The following is a 20,725-nucleotide window of genomic DNA, read 5'->3' as shown; positions in this document are numbered from 1 at the left end:
AGTATAGAGGAAGACGAATAGAGAGATGTCCCTGTGGTGAACAGTAGCTACGCAGTATAGAGGAAGACGAATAGAGAGATGTCCCTGTGGTGAACAGTAGCTACGCAGTATAGAGGAAGACGAAGAGAGAGATGTCCCTGTGGTGAACAGTAGCTACGCAGTATAGAGGAAGACGAATAGAGAGATGTCCCTGTGGTGAACAGTAGCTACGCAGTATGGAGGAAGACGAATAGAGAGATGTCCCTGTGGTGAACAGTAGCTACGCAGTATAGAGGAAGACGAATAGAGAGATGTCCCTGTGGTGAACAGTAGCTACGCAGTATGGAGGAAGACGAATAGAGAGATGTCCCTGTGGTGAACAGTAGCTACGCAGTATAGAGGAAGACGAATAGAGAGATGTCCCTGTGGTGAACAGTAGCTACGCAGTATAGAGAAAGACGAATAGAGAGATGTCCCTGTGGTGAACAGTAGCTACGCAGTATAGAGGAAGACGAATAGAGAGATGTCCCTGTGGTGAACAGTAGTTACGCAGTATAGAGGAAGACGAAGAGAGAGATGTCCCTGTGGTGAACAGTAGCTACGCAGTATAGAGGAAGACGAATAGAGAGATGTCCCTGTGGTGAACAGTAGCTACGCAGTATAGAGGAAGACGAATAGAGAGATGTCCCTGTGGTGAACAGTAGCTACGCAGTATAGAGGAAGACGAAGAGAGAGATGTCCCTGTGGTGAACAGTAGCTACGCAGTATAGAGGAAGACGAATAGAGAGATGTCCCTGTGGTGAACAGTAGCTACGCAGTATAGAGGAAGACGAATAGAGAGATGTCCCTGTGGTGAACAGTAGCTACGCAGTATAGAGGAAGACGAAGAGAGAGATGTCCCTGTGGTGAACAGTAGCTACGCAGTATAGAGGAAGACGAATAGAGAGATGTCCCTGTGGTGAACAGTAGCTACGCAGTATAGAGGAAGACGAAGAGAGAGATGTCCCTGTGGTGAACAGTAGCTACGCAGTATAGAGGAAGATGAATAGAGAGATGTCCCTGTGGTGTACAGTAGCTACGCAGTATAGAGGAAGACGAATAGAGAGATGTCCCTGTGGTGAACAGTAGCTACGCAGTATAGAGGAAGACGAATAGAGAGATGTCCCTGTGGTGAACAGTAGCTACGCAGTATAGAGGAAGACGAAGAGAGAGATGTCCCTGTGGTGAACAGTAGCTACGCAGTATAGAGGAAGACGAATAGAGAGATGTCCCTGTGGTGAACAGTAGCTACGCAGTATAGAGGAAGACGAAGAGAGAGATGTCCCTGTGGTGAACAGTAGCTACGCAGTATAGAGGAAGACGAAGAGAGAGATGTCCCTGTGGTGAACAGTAGCTACGCAGTATAGAGGAAGACGAATAGAGAGAGATGTCCCCGTGGTGAACAGTAGCTACGCAGTATAGAGGAAGACGAATAGAGAGATGTCCCTGTGGTGAACAGTAGCTACGCAGTATAGAGGAAGACGAATAGAGAGATGTCCCTGTGGTGAACAGTAGCTACGCAGTATAGAGGAAGACGAATAGAGAGAGATGTCCCCGTGGTGAACAGTAGCTACGCAGTATAGAGGAAGACGAATAGAGAGATGTCCCTGTGGTGAACAGTAGCTACGCAGTATAGAGGAAGACGAATAGAGAGATGTCCCTGTGGTGAACAGTAGCTACGCAGTATAGAGGAAGACGAATAGAGAGATGTCCCTGTGGTGAACAGTAGCTACGCAGTATAGAGGAAGACGAAGAGAGAGATGTCCCTGTGGTGAACAGTAGCTACGCAGTATAGAGGAAGACGAATAGAGAGATGTCCCTGTGGTGAACAGTAGCTACGCAGTATAGAGGAAGACGAATAGAGAGATGTCCCTGTGGTGAACAGTAGCTACGCAGTATAGAGGAAGACGAAGAGAGAGATGTCCCTGTGGTGAACAGTAGCTACGCGGTATAGAGGAAGACGAAGAGAGAGATGTCCCTGTGGTGAACAGTAGCTACGCAGTATAGAGGAAGACGAATAGAGAGATGTCCCTGTGGTGAACAGTAGCTACGCAGTATAGAGGAAGACGAATAGAGAGATGTCCCTGTGGTGAACAGTAGCTACGCAGTATAGAGGAAGACGAAGAGAGAGATGTCCCTGTGGTGAACAGTAGCTACGCAGTATAGAGGAAGACGAATAGAGAGATGTCCCTGTGGTGAACAGTAGCTACGCAGTATAGAGGAAGACGAATAGAGAGATGTCCCTGTGGTGAACAGTAGCTACGCAGTATAGAGGAAGACGAATAGAGAGATGTCCCTGTGGTGTACAGTAGCTACGCAGTATAGAGGAAGACGAATAGAGAGATGTCCCTGTGGTGAACAGTAGCTACGCAGTATAGAGGAAGACGAATAGAGAGATGTCCCTGTGGTGAACAGTAGCTACGCAGTATAGAGGAAGACGAAGAGAGAGATGTCCCTGTGGTGAACAGTAGCTACGCAGTATAGAGGAAGACGAAGAGAGAGATGTCCCTGTGGTGAACAGTAGCTACGCAGTATAGAGGAAGACGAAGAGAGAGATGTCCCTGTGGTGAACAGTAGCTACGCAGTATAGAGGAAGACGAATAGAGAGATGTCCCTGTGGTGAACAGTAGCTACGCAGTATAGAGGAAGACGAATAGAGAGATGTCCCTGTGGTGAACAGTAGCTACGCAGTATAGAGGAAGACGAATAGAGAGATGTCCCTGTGGTGAACAGTAGCTACGCAGTATAGAGGAAGACGAATAGAGAGATGTCCCTGTGGTGAACAGTAGCTACGCAGTATAGAGGAAGACGAAGAGAGAGATGTCCCTGTGGTGTACAGTAGCTACGCAGTATAGAGGAAGACGAATAGAGAGAGATGTCCCCGTTGTGAACAGTAGCTACGCAGTATAGAGGAAGACGAAGAGAGAGATGTCCCTGTGGTGAACAGTAGCTACGCAGTATAGAGGAAGACGAATAGAGAGATGTCCCTGTGGTGAACAGTAGCTACGCAGTATAGAGGAAGACGAAGAGAGAGATGTCCCTGTGGTGAACAGTAGCTACGCAGTATAGAGGAAGACGAAGAGAGAGATGTCCCTGTGGTGAACAGTAGCTACGCAGTATAGAGGAAGACGAAGAGAGAGATGTCCCTGTGGTGAACAGTAGCTACGCAGTATAGAGGAAGACGAAGAGAGAGATGTCCCTGTGGTGAACAGTAGCTACGCAGTATAGAGGAAGACGAAGAGAGAGATGTCCCTGTGGTGAACAGTAGCTACGCAGTATAGAGGAAGACGAATAGAGAGATGTCCCTGTGGTGAACAGTAGCTACGCAGTATAGAGGAAGACGAAGAGAGAGATGTCCCTGTGGTGAACAGTAGCTACGCAGTATAGAGGAAGACGAATAGAGAGATGTCCCTGTGGTGAACAGTAGCTACGCAGTATAGAGGAAGACGAATAGAGAGATGTCCCTGTGGTGAACAGTAGCTACGCAGTATAGAGGAAGACGAGGAGAGAGATGTCCCTGTGGTGAACAGTAGCTACGCAGTATAGAGGAAGACGAAGAGAGAGATGTCCCTGTGGTGAACAGTAGCTACGCAGTATAGAGGAAGACGAAGAGAGAGATGTCCCTGTGGTGAACAGTAGCTACGCAGTATGGAGGAAGACGAATAGAGAGATGTCCCTGTGGTGAACAGTAGCTACGCAGTATAGAGGAAGACGAATAGAGAGATGTCCCTGTGGTGAACAGTAGCTACGCAGTATAGAGGAAGACGAAGAGAGAGATGTCCCTGTGGTGAACAGTAGCTACGCAGTATAGAGGAAGACGAATAGAGAGATGTCCCTGTGGTGAACAGTAGCTACGCAGTATAGAGGAAGACGAAGAGAGAGATGTCCCTGTGGTGAACAGTAGCTACGCAGTATAGAGGAAGACGAATAGAGAGATGTCCCTGTGGTGAACAGTAGCTACGCAGTATAGAGGAAGACGAATAGAGAGATGTCCCTGTGGTGAACAGTAGCTACGCAGTATAGAGGAAGACGAAGAGAGAGATGTCCCTGTGGTGAACAGTAGCTACGCAGTATAGAGGAAGACGAAGAGAGAGATGTCCCTGTGGTGAACAGTAGCTACGCAGTATAGAGGAAGACGAATAGAGAGATGTCCCTGTGGTGAACAGTAGCTACGCAGTATAGAGGAAGACGAATAGAGAGATGTCCCTGTGGTGAACAGTAGCTACGCAGTATAGAGGAAGACGAATAGAGAGATGTCCCTGTGGTGAACAGTAGCTACGCAGTATAGAGGAAGACGAAGAGAGAGATGTCCCTGTGGTGAACAGTAGCTACGCAGTATAGAGGAAGACGAATAGAGAGATGTCCCTGTGGTGAACAGTAGCTACGCAGTATAGAGGAAGACGAATAGAGAGATGTCCCTGTGGTGAACAGTAGCTACGCAGTACAGAGGAAGACGAATAGAGAGATGTCCCTGTGGTGAACAGTAGCTACGCAGTATAGAGGAAGACGAAGAGAGAGATGTCCCTGTGGTGAACAGTAGCTACGCAGTATAGAGGAAGACGAAGAGAGAGATGTCCCTGTGGTGAACAGTAGCTACGCAGTATAGAGGAAGACGAAGAGAGAGATGTCCCTGTGGTGAACAGTAGCTACGCAGTACAGAGGAAGACGAAGAGAGAGATGTCCCTGTGGTGAACAGTAGCTACGCAGTATAGAGGAAGACGAATAGAGAGATGTCCCTGTGGTGAACAGTAGCTACGCAGTATAGAGGAAGACGAATAGAGAGATGTCCCTGTGGTGAGCAGTAGCTACGCAGTATAGAGGAAGACGAAGAGAGAGATGTCCCTGTGGTGAACAGTAGCTACGCAGTATAGAGGAAGACGAATAGAGAGATGTCCCTGTGGTGAACAGTAGCTACGCAGTATAGAGGAAGACGAATAGAGAGATGTCCCTGTGGTGAACAGTAGCTACGCAGTATAGAGGAAGACGAATAGAGAGATGTCCCTGTGGTGAACAGTAGCTACGCAGTATAGAGGAAGACGAAGAGAGAGATGTCCCTGTGGTGAACAGTAGCTACGCAGTATAGAGGAAGACGAATAGAGAGATGTCCCTGTGGTGAACAGTAGCTACGCAGTATAGAGGAAGACGAAGAGAGAGATGTCCCTGTGGTGAACAGTAGCTACGCAGTATAGAGGAAGACGAATAGAGAGATGTCCCTGTGGTGAACAGTAGCTACGCAGTATAGAGGAAGACGAAGAGAGAGATGTCCCTGTGGTGAACAGTAGCTACGCAGTATAGAGGAAGACGAATAGAGAGATGTCCCTGTGGTGAACAGTAGCTACGCAGTATAGAGGAAGACGAAGAGAGAGATGTCCCTGTGGTGAACAGTAGCTACGCAGTATAGAGGAAGACGAAGAGAGAGATGTCCCTGTGGTGAACAGTAGCTACGCAGTATAGAGGAAGACGAATAGAGAGATGTCCCTGTGGTGAACAGTAGCTACGCAGTATAGAGGAAGACGAAGAGAGAGATGTCCCTGTGGTGAACAGTAGCTACGCAGTATAGAGGAAGACGAATAGAGAGATGTCCCTGTGGTGAACAGTAGCTACGCAGTATAGAGGAAGACGAATAGAGAGATGTCCCTGTGGTGAACAGTAGCTACGCAGTATAGAGGAAGACGAATAGAGAGATGTCCCTGTGGTGAGCAGTAGGCATGAATAACTGATAGTGACAATCATAATGATAATAATAATGGTTTATTACAGTAATGATACCAGTAATCATGGTTTATTCCAGTAATGATACCAGTAATCATGGTTTATTCCAGTAATGATAACAGTAATAGGTGTTTATTCCAGTAATGATAACAGTAATAATGGTTTATTCCAGTAATGATAACAGTAATAGGTGTTTATTACAGTAATGGTAACAGTAATAATGGTTTATTCCAGTAATGATAACAGTAATAGGTGTTTATTACAGTAATGATAACAGTAATAATGGTTTATTCCAGTAATGATAACAGTAATAGGTGTTTATTACAGTAATGGTAACAGTAATAATGGTTTATTCCAGTAATGATAACAGTAATAATGGTTTATTCCAGTAATGATAACAGTAATAGTGGTTTATTCCAGTAATGATAACAGTAATAGTGGTTTATTACAGTAATGATAACAGTAATAATGGTTTATTCCAGTAATGATAACAGTAATAGTGGTTTATTCCAGTAATGATAACAGTAATAATGGTTTATTCCAGTAATGATAACAGTGATAATGGTTTATTCCAGTAATAACAGTAATAATGGTTTATTCTAGTAATGATAACAGTAATAATGGTTTATTCCAGTAATGATAACAGTAATAATGGTTTATTCCAGTAATAACAGTAATAATGTTTTTCCCAGTAATGATAACAGTAATCATGGTTTATTCCAGTAATGATACCAGTAATAATGGTTTATTCCAGTAATGATAACAGTAATAATGGTTTATTCCAGTAATAACAGTAATAATGGTTTATTCCAGTAATAACAGTAATAATGGTTTATTCCAGTAATAACAGTAATAATGGTTTATTCCAGTAATGATAACAGTAATCATGGTTTATTCCAGTAATGATAACAGTAATAGTGGTTTATTCCAGTAATGATAACAGTAATAATGGTTTATTCCAGTAATGATAACAGTGATAATGGTTTATTCCAGTAATAACAGTAATAATGGTTTATTCTAGTAATGATAACAGTAATAATGTTTTTCCCAGTAATGATAACAGTAATCATGGTTTATTCCAGTAATGATACCAGTAATAATGGTTTATTCCAGTAATGATAACAGTAATCATGGTTTATTCCAGTAATGATACCAGTAATAATGGTTTATTCCAGTAATGATAACAGTAATAATGTTGTTTTCCCAGTAATGATAACAGTATGAATTCGATGGTGCTTAGTTTCCAGTAATGATAACAGTGAATAATGGTTTATTCCAGTAATAACAGTAATAATGGTTTATTCCAGTAATAACAGTAATAATGGTTTATTCCAGTAATGATAACAGTAATAATGGTTTATTCCAGTAATGATAACAGTAATAGGTGTTTATTACAGTAATGGTAACAGTAATAATGGTTTATTCCAGTAATAACAGTAATATTGGTTTATTCCAGTAATAACAGTAATAATGGTTTATTCCAGTAATGATAACAGTGATAATGGTTTATTCCAGTAATAACAGTAATAATGGTTTATTCCAGTAATAACAGTAATAATGGTTTATTCCAGTAATGATAACAGTGATAATGGTTTATTCCAGTAATAACAGTAATAATGGTTTATTCCAGTAATAACAGTAATAATGGTTTATTCCAGTAATGATAACAGTGATAATGGTTTATTCCAGTAATGATAACAGTGATAATGGTTTATTCCAGTAATAACAGTAATAATGGTTTATTCCAGTAATAACAGTAATAATGGTTTATTCCAGTAATGATAACAGTAATAATGGTTTATTCCAGTAATGATAACAGTAATAGGTGTTTATTCCAGTAATAACAGTAATAATGGTTTATTCTAGTAATGATAACAGTAATCATGGTTTATTCCAGTAATGATACCAGTAATCATGGTTTATTCCAGTAATGATAACAGTAATAATGTTTTTCCCAGTAATGATAACAGTAATCATGGTTTATTCCAGTAATGATAACAGTAATAATGGTTTATTCCAGTAATAACAGTAATAATGGTTTATTCCAGTAATAACAGTAATAATGGTTTATTCCAGTAATGATAACAGTGATAATGGTTTATTCCAGTAATAACAGTAATAATGGTTTATTCTAGTAATGATAACAGTAATCATGGTTTATTCCAGTAATGATACCAGTAATCATGGTTTATTCCAGTAATGATAACAGTAATAATGTTTTTCCCAGTAATGATAACAGTAATCATGGTTTATTCCAGTAATGATAACAGTAATAATGGTTTATTCCAGTAATAACAGTAATCATGGTTTATTCTAGGCCACCTCCGTCTGGCTGACTTTGGTTTGTCTCGTCGTCTGGAGAGAGGAGGAAGAGCCTTCACTATCTGTGGGACCATCCAGTACATGGGTGAGCACACACACACACACACACACACACACACACACACACACACACACACACACACTGAGTAACCGGTTACTCAACCCTGCACCATAGAGGCTGCTTATCTATGCAAACTCCATAGCAGATCAGGGGGAGAAAAATAGGTTTATTTGAAACGGACAAATCAAGATGTTATGCTGGGAGGTAGATGTACAGATGTTCAGTCTCCCCTGTCCTCAGCTTTTCTCCACTAAACAAAGGAACAGGATGTCATTTTTAACCCACCATCCTAGCCTGGGTTTGACCAATCAGAAGTCCTTGCAGTACAACTGGGCCAATGGCCAAAAACACGTATCCTGGTCACATTAATACTGGAACACTGGTCTCTTTTATACTGGAACACTGGTCACTTTAATAATGGAACACTGGTCACTTTAATACTGGAACACTGGTCTCTTTAATACTGGAACACTGGTCACTTTAATACTGGAACACTGGTCTCTTTAATACTGGAACACTGGTCTCTTTAATACTGGAACACTGGTCACCTTAATACTGGAGCACTGGTCACCTTAATACTGGAACACTGGTCACCTTAATAATGGAACACTGGTCTCTTTAATAATGGAACACTGGTCTCTTTAATACTGGAACACTGGTCTCTTTAATACTGGAACACTGGTCTCTTTAATACTGGAACACAGGTCACCTTAATAATGGAACACTGGTCACCTTAATAATGGAACACTGGTCTCTTTAATAATGGAACACTGGTCTCTTTAATACTGGAACACTGGTCTATTTAATACTGGAACACTGGTCTATTTAATACTGGAACACTGGTCTCTTTAATACTGGAACACTGGTCACCTTAATACTGGAACACAGGTCACCTTAATACTGGAACACTGGTCTCTTTAATACTGGAACACTGGTCACCTTAATACTGGAACACAGGTCACCTTAATAATGGAACACTGGTCTCTTTAATACTGGAACACTGGTCACCTTAATACTGGAACACAGGTCACCTTAATACTGGAACACTGGTCTCTTTAATACTGGAACACTGGTCACTTTAATACTGGAACACTGGTCTCTTTAATACTGGAACACTGGTCACTTTAATACTGGAACACTGGTCACCTTAATACTGGAACACTGGTCACCTTAATACTGGAACACTGGTCTCTTTAATACTGGAACACTGGTCACTTTAATACTGGAACACTGGTCACCTTAATACTGGAACACTGGTCACCTTAATACTGGAACACTGGTCTCTTTAATACTGGAACACAGGTCACCTTAATAATGGAACACTGGTCTCTTTAATACTGGAACACTGGTCACCTTAATAATGGAACACTGGTCTCTTTAATAATGGAACACAGGTCACCTTAATACTGGAACACTGGTCTCTTTAATACTGGAACACTGGTCTCTTTAATACTGGAACACTGGTCACCTTAATACTGGAACACTGGTCTCTTTAATACTGGAACACTGGTCACCTTAATAATGGAACACTGGTCTCTTTAATACTGGAACACTGGTCACCTTAATAATGGAACACTGGTCTCTTTAATACTGGAACACTGGTCACCTTAATACTGGAACACAGGTCACATCTTTAATACTGGAACACAGGTCACCTTAATAATGGAACACTGGTCTCTTTAATACTGGAACACTGGTCACCTTAATACTGGAACACAGGTCACATCTTTAATACTGGAACACTGGTCACCTTAATACTGGAACACAGGTCACATCTTTAATACTGGAACACTGGTCTCTTTAATACTGGAACACTGGTCACCTTAATACTGGAACACTGATCACCTTAATACTGGAACACAGCTCACATCTTTAATACTGGAACACAGGTCACATCTTTAATACTGGAACACTGGTCACCTTAATAATGGAACACTGGTCACTTTAATACAGGAACACTGGTCACTTTAATACAGGAACACTGGTCACTTTAATACTGGAACACTGGTCTCTTTAATACTGGAACACTGGTCTCTTTAATAATGTTTACATACTGTTTTACTCATATCTCATATGTATATACTGTATTCTATTCTACTGTATTCTATTCTACTGTATTTTAGTCAATGCCACTCCGACATTAATCGTCCTAATATGTATAATTCCATTCTTTTACATTTAAGTCATTTAGCAGACGCTCTTATCCAGAGCGACTTACAAATTGGAAAGTTCATACATATTCATCCTGGTCCCCCCGTGGGGAATGAACCCACAACCCTGGCGTTGCAAGCGCCATGCTCTACCAACTGAGCCACACGGGACCTTTTACTTTAGAGTTGTGTGTATTGTTGTGAATTGTTAGATATTACTGCACTGTTGGAGATAGGAACACAAGCATTCCACTACTCCCACAATAACATCTGCTAAACATGTGACCAATACAATTTGATTTGATTTGATACACAGGCTACACACACACACACACACACACACACACACACACACACACACACGTGCACACATATACACGTGTGTGCACACGCACATGCATACATGCACACATGTGTGTGTGTGTGTGTGTGTGTGTGTGTGTGTGTGTGTGTGTGTGTGTGTGTGTGTGTGTGTGTGTGTGTGTGTGTGTGTGTGTGTGTGTGTGTGTGTGTGTGTGTGTGTGTGTGTGTGTTTCTCCAGCCCCTGAAGTTCTGAGTGGGGGACCCTACAGCCACGCAGCTGATTGGTGGTCGCTGGGAATCCTCCTATTCTCATTGGTCACTGGGAAGGTGAGTCACTACACTATCTGGCGTTATATAAATATGTGTGTGTGGCAGTGCCTGGTTATTTACAGTGTATAGTAATAAACCAACAAAACTCAGTGTATTGTATTTATTTATTTATATATATTTTTTTTATCCCATTTTCTCCCCAATTTTTGTGGTATCCAATCGCTAGTAATTACTATCTTGTCTCATCGCTACAACTCCCGTACGGGCTCGGGAGAGACGAAGGTCGAAAGCCATGCGTCCTCCGAAGCACAACCCAACCAAGCCGCACTGCTTCTTAACACAGCGCGCCTCCAACCCGGAAGCCAGCCGCACCAATGTGTCAGAGGAAACACCGTGTACCTGGCCCCCTTGGTTAGCGCGCACTGCGCCCGGCCCGCCACAGGAGTCGCTGGAGCGCGATGAGACAAGGATATCTCTACCGGCCAAACCCTCCCTAACCCGGCCGACGCTATGCCAATTGTGCGTCGCCCCACGGACCTCCCGGTCGCGGCCGGCTGAGCCTGGGCGCGAACCCAGAGACTCTGGTGGTGCAGCTAGCACTGCGATGCAGTGCCCTAGACCACTGCGCCACCCGGGAGGCCCCAGTGTATTGTATTTAGACACACTGAGTCACATGACACGTTGAGGGAAAGACAGATGGTTCGTGTGTTACACCCCCTTCCCTCTCATCTCTCTCTCTCTTATATACAGTTGAAGTCGGAAGTTTAGGCTAATTTACATAATTTGAGTCAATTGGAGGTGTACCTGTGGATGTATTTCAAGGCCTACCTTCAAACTCAGTGCCTCTTTGCTTGACATCATGGGAAAATCAGCCAAGACCTCATTTGTAGACCTCCACAAGTCTGGTTCATCCTTGGGAGCAATTTCCAAACAACTGAAGGTACCACGTTCATCTGTACAAACAATAGTACGCAAGTATAAACACCATGGGACCACGCAGCCGTCATACCGCTCAAGAAGGAGACGCGTTCTGTCTCCTAGAGATGACTGTACTTTGGTGCGAAAAGTACAAATCAATCCCAGAACAACAGCAAAGGACCTTGTAAAGATGCTGGAGGAAACAGGTACAAAAGTATCTATATCCACAGTAAAACGAGTCCTATATCGACATGACCTGAAAGGCCGCTCAGCAAGGAAGAAGCCACTGCTCCAAAACCGACATAAAAAAGCCAGACTACGGTTTGCAACTGCACATGGGGACAAAGACATCAGTCAGGAAGTTAAAGCTTGGTCACAAATGGCTCTTCCAAATGGACAACAACCCCAAACATACTTCCAAAGTTGTGGCAAAATGGCTTAAGGACAACAAAGTCAAGGTATTGGAGTGGCCATCACAAAGCCCTGACCTCAATCCTTTTGAACATTTGTGGGCAGAACTGAAAAAGCGTGTGTGAGCAAGGAGGCCTTCAAACCTGACTCCGTTACACCAGGTCTGTCAGGAGGAATGGGCCAAAATTCACCCAACTTATTGTGGGAAGCTTGTGGAAGGCTACCCAAAACATTTTGACCCAAGTTAAACAATTTAAAGGCAATGCAACCAAATACTAATTGAGTGTATGTAAACTTCTGACCCACTGGGAATGTGAAAGAAATAAAAGCTGAAATAAATCATTCTCTCTACTATTATTCTGACATTTCACATTCTTAAAATAAAGTGGTGATCCTAACTGACCTAAGACAGGGAATTTTTACTAGGATTAAATGTCAGGAATTGTGAAGAACTGAGTTTAAATGTATTTGGCTAAGGTGTATGTAGACTTCTGACTTGTGATACAGTGAATTATAAGTGAAATAATCTGTCTGTAAACAATTTATGGAAATATTACTTGTGTCATGCACGAAGTAGATGTCCTAACCGACTTGCCAAAACTATAGTTTGTTTACAAGAAATTTGTGGAGTGGTTGAAAAACAAGTTTTAATGACTCCAACCTAAGTGGATTTAAACTTCCGACTTCAACTGTATCTACACATACATATATATACACATACACTACTGTTCACTGTGTTTTATATATAGTATTATATTATTTCTACTTTCAGGTAGTATTTTCAGACAGCTTCATTAAATATTACCCGCAAAACACCAGTCTCAACGTCAACAGTGAAGAGGCGACTCCGGGATGCTGGCCTTCTAGGCAGAATTCCTCTGTTCAGTGTCTGTTATTTTGCCCATCTTAATCTTTTCTTTTTATTGGCCAGTCTGAGATATGGCTTTTTCCTTGCAACTCTGACTAGAAGGCCAGCATCCCAGAGTCGCCTCTTCACTGTTGACGTTGAGACTGGTGTTTGTTGAGGACTTGTGAAGCATCTGTTTCTCAAACTAGACACTCTAATGTACTTGTCCTCTTGCTCAGTTGTGCACCGGGGCCTCCCACTCCTCTTTCTATTCTGGTTAGAGCCAGTTTGCGCTGTTCTGTGAAGGGAGTATTACACAGCGTTGTATGAGATCTTCAGTTTCTTGGCAATTTCTCTCATGGAATAGCCTTCATTTCTCAGAACAAGAATAGACTGACGAGTTTCAGAAGAAAGTTCTCTGTTTCTGGCCATTTTGAGCCTGTAATCGAACCCACAAATGCTGTTGCTCCAGATACTCAACTAGTCTAAAGAAGGACAGTTTTATTGCTTCTTTAATCAGGACAACAGTTTTCAGCTGTGCTAACATAATTGCAAAAGGGTTTTCTAATGATCAATTAGCCTTTTAAAATGACAAACTTGGATTCGCTAACACAATGTGCCATTGGAACACAGGAGTGATGGTTGCTGATAATGGCCTCTGTACGCCTATGTAGATATTCCATAAAAAATCTGCAGTTTCTAGCTACAATAGTCATTTACAACATTAACAATGTCTACACTGTATTTCTGATCAATTTGATGTTATTTTAATGGACAGAAAATGTGCTTTTCCTTAAAAAACAAGGACACGTCTAAGTAACACCAAACGTTTTAACGGTTGTGTATATATATTCTTTCTCCTTCCCCTGTCCCCTGTCTCCCCTCTTTCCCCCTCCCTCTCTTTCTCCCTCCCCTGTCCCCTGTCTCCCCTCTTTTTCTCTCCCTCTCTTTCTCCCTCCCCTGTCCCCTGTCTCCCCTCTTTTTCTCTCCCTCTCTTTCTCCCTCCCCTGTCCCCTTCTCCCCTCTTTTTCTCTCCCTCTCTTTCTCCCTCTCCTGTCCCCTTCTCCCTTCTCTTTCTCTCCCTCTCTTTCTCCCTCCCCTGTCCCCTTCTCCCCTCTTTTTCTCTCCCTCCCCTGTCCCCTTCTCCCCTCTTTTTCGCTCCCTCTCTTTCTCTCTCCCACCATCCAGTTCCCAGTCCTGCCTGAACCAGACCACTACAGTATGTTGAGGAGAGTGAGGTGTTTCCCTTACGACATCCCCCTCAGCTTCAGCCCTCCACTGGCTCTACTTATCACTGAGGTACACACACACACACACACACACACACACACACACACACACACACACACACACACACACACACACACACACACACACACACACACACACACACACACACACACACACACACAAAGGCACGCACGTACACCATATACTGTTACACTTCTCGTCATTGTATCTGTCCCATTATGTCTGTACCATCACCATGGAGACCATCTCCATTGTCTCTGTACCATCACCATGGAGACCATCTCCATTATGAAGTAGTCAGTTGTTCTACTTCTATGAGTTGGTAGACTAACTGAACGGCTGCATACTGCCACCTCATTGGCTGATTCCTCCTTTTGACCTGGATAGAGTCATGTGATCCAACCTTAACCCATAGGAAGTCCCGCCCAGTTGATTACTTCAAAATAGTAAAATTCCTCAAATGGCACTGCCCATTCTCAAATGGGACACTAGAGTTGTCTCTCAAATGGGACACGAGTTGTCCATCTAATGGGACACTAGAGTTGTCCATCTAATGGGACACTAGAGTTGTCTCTCTAATGGGACACTAGAGTTGTCTCTCTAATGGGACACTAGAGTTGTCTCTCTAATGGGACACTAGAGTTGTCTCTCTAATGGGACACTAGAGTTGTCTCTCTAATGGGACACTAGAGTTGTCCCTCTAATGGGACACTAGAGTTGTCTCTCTAATGGGACACTAGAGTTGTCTCTCTAATGGGACACTAGAGTTGTCTCTCTAATGGGACACTAGAGTTGTCTCTCTAATGGGACACTAGAGTTGTCCGTCTAATGGGACACTAGAGTTGTCCGTCTAATGGGACACTAGAGTTGTCCGTCTAATGGGACACTAGAGTTGTCTCTCTAATGGGACACTAGAGTTGTCTCTCTAATGGGACACTAGAGTTGTCTCTCTAATGGGACACTAGAGTTGTCTCTCTAATGGGACACTAGAGTTGTCCGTCTAATGGGACACTAGAGTTGTCCGTCTAATGGGACACTAGAGTTGTCCGTCTAATGGGACACTAGAGTTGTCCCTCTAATGGGACACTAGAGTTGTCCCTCTAATGGGACACTAGAGTTGTCCCTCTAATGGGACACTAGAGTTGTCCGTCTAATGGGACACTAGAGTTGTCCGTCTAATGGGACACTAGAGTTGTCTATCTAAGTCTATGACACATACACACACATTGTGGTTAAAAGGGCTTTAGAAATAAATGTGATTGATTGATTGCTTGATTGATTGCTTGAATTATTGATTGCTAGCTTGATTGATTGACAGCTGCTGTGATGTGATGTGATTGGTTGACAGCTGCTGTGATGTGATGTGATTGGTTGACAGCTGCTGTGATGTGATGTGATTGGTTGACAGCTGCTGTGTAAGACACCGACTCGGCGGCTGCGGACCCTGGATCGTTTCAAACGGCAGACCTTTTTCCACGGCGCGACCTTTGACCTGGCGTTACTACAGCGACGACCTGTGGAGGTCATCTTGGCACTGCGGGAGCGTCCTGACCGGCCGGCCAAGGCCCGACGAGGACTGACCCTGTCTCTACAGCCATTAAGAGGCTTCGACTACGATACCCTGCTCAGCCCTGCAGGGACGCCTGATACACACACACACCTGGACGACCCCGATACACAGACACACCTGGACGACCCCGATACACACCCACACCTGGACGACCCCGATACACAGACACACCTGGACGACCCCGATACACACCCACACTTACACACACCGCTACCTGGCCCGGGCTGCCAGAATCACCTTGGACACACACACTCTTCTATGCCCAGCTCCACACACACTCTTCTATGCCCAGCTCCACACACTCACAGGCCTCTGACACACGGGAAGAAGGAGATGTTTGTGTGAAAAGGCCCTACAGACACTCAGAGAATGGAGAATGGTCACACACACACCTTAGCTAGCTGGGTGCAGGATGTTCTAGGAGTATGACATTCCATGACGTCACAGGAAGACCCCTGCCCTTTAGCACCTCTGTCTCCTGTAGAATATTTGAGTAATAAAGATATGTTCAGATTTGTATTCTTATAATCAAAAATTACAAATCTACATTGTGGAATAATAGTGAAGACATCAAAACTATGAAATAACACATATGGAATCATGTAGTAACCATAAAAGTGTTAAACAAATTAAAATATATTTTAGATTCTTCAAAGTAGTCACCCTTTGCCTTGATGACAGCTTTGCACACTCTTGGCATTCTCTCTTTGGCTCAAACGCGTTAAGAAAGAAACAAGGCACACCTGTTAATTGAAATGCATTCCAGGTGACTACCTCATGAAGCTGGTTGAGAGAATGCCAAGAGTGTGCAAAGCTGTCATGAAGGCTAAGGGTGGCTACTTTGAAGAACCTCAAATATAAAATATATTTTAATTTGTTTAACACTTTTATGGTTACTACATGATTCCATATGTGTTATTTCATAGTTTTGATGTCTTCACTATTATTCTACAATGTAGAAAATAGTAAAAATAAAGAAAAACCCTTGAATGAGTAGGTGTTCTAAAACTTTTGACTGATACTGTATGTATGTGTGTGTGTATATATATTACTACCCTGCATGAATCTGGAGGTAGCTAACTAACCAGGTTCAACGTTAGCTTGCTACCATTAGGCTATAACTAGCAAAGCAAATGGCTCGGAGATACGAATAATAAGATCATACACGTAACGTTAGCTAGCAAGCCATCCAGCTAACGCTAGCTAGCTAGCTAACAGTACACTTTAAATTGAAATGAAAAGACTTTATGTCAAAATTAGAAACATGTAATATCTGACAATCTAGCTAGCTAGACTATCTTACCCATATACATCATGGTTGGACACTTCTCCCTGCCATGGTTCCCTTAGTTTGAAGATGTAATCCGGAGACAGGTGTGTTCTCCATCTCCTTAGCTGTCAGACTCTAATTCCAATGATTTCAGAACTCGGTCCTCCAGAAAGTGGAGAGCAACACTTATGCAGTTCTATGGGAGTCATAGTGGTGCTATGTTTAGTTCTGATGCATCATGGGAGCCATAGTGGTGCTATGTTTAGTTCTGATGCATCATGGGAGCCATAGTGGTGCTATGTTTAGTTCTGATGCATCATGGGAGCCATAGTGGTGCTATGTTTAGTTCTGATGCATCATGGGAGCCATAGTGGTGCTATGTTTAGTTCTGAAGCATCATGGGAGCCATAGTGGTGCTATGTTTAGTTCTGAAGCATCATGGGAGCCATAGTGGTGCTATGTTTAGTTCTGAAGCATCATGGGAGCCATAGTGGTGCTATGTTTAGTTCTGATGCATCATGGGAGCCATAGTAGTGCTATGTTTAGTTCTGAATCCAGATTGATTAACATCAAGAACACCATTTACAGTTAGAAAATACCGCAGGACAGGGACGTCTGAGAGTCCAGGAGAATAGTGGTGCTATGTTTAGTTCTGATGCATCATGGGAGCCATAGTGGTGCTATGTTTAGTTTGGTTTTCCGGGTCGCGTGAAAGAGGCATGTTTATCAAATGGATAATTAAAGTGCCAAAACAGGGTCTGGTATGCAGCTAGTAGAAAAATGCAGAAAAGTAGAACAATAATATAGACCATTAAGGAATGCCTAGCGCAATCATTTTTTAACATGTCCTTTCACATTTATACCAGGTTCAGAGTTTTTCGATTTGGTATCTCTAATACTGATATTATTAGCAAAAACACCACTAGCCAAATACTTATGGGGACGGTTAGTCAGGATAAGGTCAATCAACGAGGAGTTTGATAGTTTTTTTTACAGTAATCCGAGTGGGTTTCATTATCAGCTGAGTCAAATTGAACTCAAGACAGATATTCTTAAATTGATATGAGGCATGTGTAAGCCAATCAAAATGTAGATCTAACACAACCAGTTCAGATACCAGAAATGGTTTTAATAATCAGAAATATTACCGACAGCATTTGGTGATTGGCGTGTAGGCTATTTGGCGCCCGTATAGTTAGGCCTTAAAGTTTAGGCTTATGCACTAATGCCAGGTTAATGCCAGATAGCAGTTCAGATTAATGCCAGATAGCATAAAATAATGAAAGAAAAAAATCTTAATGTAGCCTATAGATATATAAATTCCAGAAGAATGATACATTTCTTTAATTCGAATATATATGTATTTTTTTCTCCCTTTATTCAACCCACCCGTCCTTCATCCACACAATATTTCATGACCCTTAATCCGCCCGCCCTGCGGATAAAACCGCCCACGGGGACTGTGGGTTATGAGTTAACCTGCGCATCACTATATACCACTGTAGCAGTAGGATACCAGCTGTATAACAGCAGAACTAGACCCTACCTGGTATCCAGGCTGCTATATCATCTCTATGACAACCCTACCTGGGATTCAGGCTGCTATAACATCTCTATGACAACCCTACCTGGGATTCAGGCTGCTATATCATCTCTATGACAACCCTACCTGGGATTCAGGCTGCTATAACATCTCTATGACAACCCTACCTGGGATTCAGCCTGTTATATCATCTCTATGACAACCCTACCGCCGGGGATTCAGGCTGCTATAACATCTCTATGACAACCCTACCTGGGATTCAGCCTGTTATATCATCTCTATGACAACCCTACCGCCGGGGATTCAGGCTGCTATATCATCTCTATGACAACCCTACCTGGGATTCAGGCTGTTATAACACCTGTTATAACATCTCTATGACAACCCTACCTGGGATTCAGGCTGCTATAACACCTGTTATAACCATCTCTATGACAACCCTACCTGGTATTCAGGCTGCTATAACACCTGTTATAACATCTCTATGACAACCCTACCTTCGATTCAGGTTGTTATAACACCTGTTATACCATCTCTATGACAACCCTACCTGGGATTCAGGTTGCTATAACACCTGTTATAACCATCTCTATGACAACCCTACCTGGGATTCAGCCTGTTATAACATCTCTATGACAACCCTAGCTGGGATTCAGCCTGTTATAACACCTGTTATAACATCTCTATGACAACCCTACCTGGGATTCAGGCTGTTATAACACCTGTTATATCATCTCTATGACAACCCTACCTGGGATTCAGGCTGTTATAACACCTGTTATATCATCTCTATGACAACCCTACCTGGGATTCAGGCTGTTATATCATCTCTATGACAACCCTACCTGGGATTCAGGCTGCTATAACACCTGTTATATCATCTCTATGACAACCCTACCTGGGATTCAGGTTGCTATAACACCTGTTATATCATCTCTATGACAACCCTAGCCTGTCTATAGCAGGTGTACTACTATGCTAATACTGTATAGACTGGAGCGTTTTTATAAAGGACTGCTCTTATTTTTTACCCACAATGCCTCACACCTGATCCCTTCCTTATTCTCATTAGAGCTGAGTCACAAGGAGGAAAGCCCAATCAGGCAGCTACGGCTCTGGTTCAGCTTGTCAGATTGGCTGTGAGAGAGAAAGGTGGGGCTAAAATTGACCAATTTGATCTAAACAACATATTTTCAAATACTCAAAGTATTTGAGCAGCACTGTATTTTGAATGTGCACCTTTGGGACTATTCTATTGATTCCATTGTACCGGGCGAACTAAACCGGCTCATGTATGTGGAAGTATTTGAAGTATTTATTGGACCGAGATGTGATTGTTGCTGTCAGATGTTCTTCTTCTTCTCAGTCGTGTTAGGTCTTCTACCCCCCCCCCCCCGATCTGTGATGAGGTTGCTGTTGCACCAATGCTCTGTATTTTCCTAACTACCATCAGCTCAACGATTAAACTGTTTACAACTTGGGGTGTTTTCCTGTGTCAAATCGAATCAACTTGTTTTGGTCTCATACACAGATTTGCAGATGTTTTCACAGGTGCAGTGAAATGCTTGTGTTTCTAGCTCCAACAGTGCAGTAATATCTAACTAAATGCTTGTGTTTCTAGCTCCAACAGTGCAGTAATATCTAACTAAATGCTTGTGTTTCTAGCTCCAACAGTTCAGTAATATCTAGCAATACAAAACAATACATACGTCATCGCAAAAAGGTCAAAGTTCTGCTCTGAGAGAAAGGAGTGTGTGTGTGTGTGTGTGTGTGTCTGAGGAAGGGAGGATGTGCTTGGTTTGTAGATGCAGTTCTCTTCATTTAAACGTTTCCACTTCATCAAGCTAGAGCCCTTTTCTGAAAGAGAGGATAAAGACGGAGAGAGGGGAAAGAGAAAAGGAGAGGGTGGAGAGAGAGAGAGGAGGGTGGTGTTGCTGGGAGGGAAGGAGAGGGTAGAGAGAGAGGAGAGTACTTCTCTTTCTCGAGGGAGGGAGGTGTGTGTGTATGTCTGTCTGTCACAACCTGGCCGTCTGTCAGACAGTCAGACAGTCTCACAAAATGGCCCATCAAGAGCCCCGC

General features: G+C 42.8%; 1 protein-coding gene across 1 annotated transcript in view; it reads left to right on the top strand.

The window, feature by feature from the left end:
- The window catches only part of LOC139551666 (ribosomal protein S6 kinase-related protein-like), a 112,005-nt gene extending 95,597 nt beyond the window's left edge, over nucleotides 1-16,408 (top strand). Inside the window, exons 9-12 of the mRNA XM_071362948.1 lie at nucleotides 8,048-8,137; nucleotides 10,805-10,893; nucleotides 14,201-14,311; nucleotides 15,672-16,408. Of these exons, the coding sequence (XP_071219049.1) occupies nucleotides 8,048-8,137; nucleotides 10,805-10,893; nucleotides 14,201-14,311; nucleotides 15,672-16,178 (797 nt within the window). The 3' untranslated portion in view covers nucleotides 16,179-16,408. The remainder of the gene's footprint in view (nucleotides 1-8,047; nucleotides 8,138-10,804; nucleotides 10,894-14,200; nucleotides 14,312-15,671) is intronic.
- The last annotated feature ends 4,317 nt before the right edge of the window (nucleotides 16,409-20,725 follow it).

Source organism: Salvelinus alpinus, chromosome 24, assembly GCF_045679555.1.
Source record: "Salvelinus alpinus chromosome 24, SLU_Salpinus.1, whole genome shotgun sequence".
Lineage (NCBI taxonomy): Eukaryota > Metazoa > Chordata > Actinopteri > Salmoniformes > Salmonidae > Salvelinus > Salvelinus alpinus.
This window is presented reverse-complemented; position numbering and strand designations above follow the sequence as displayed.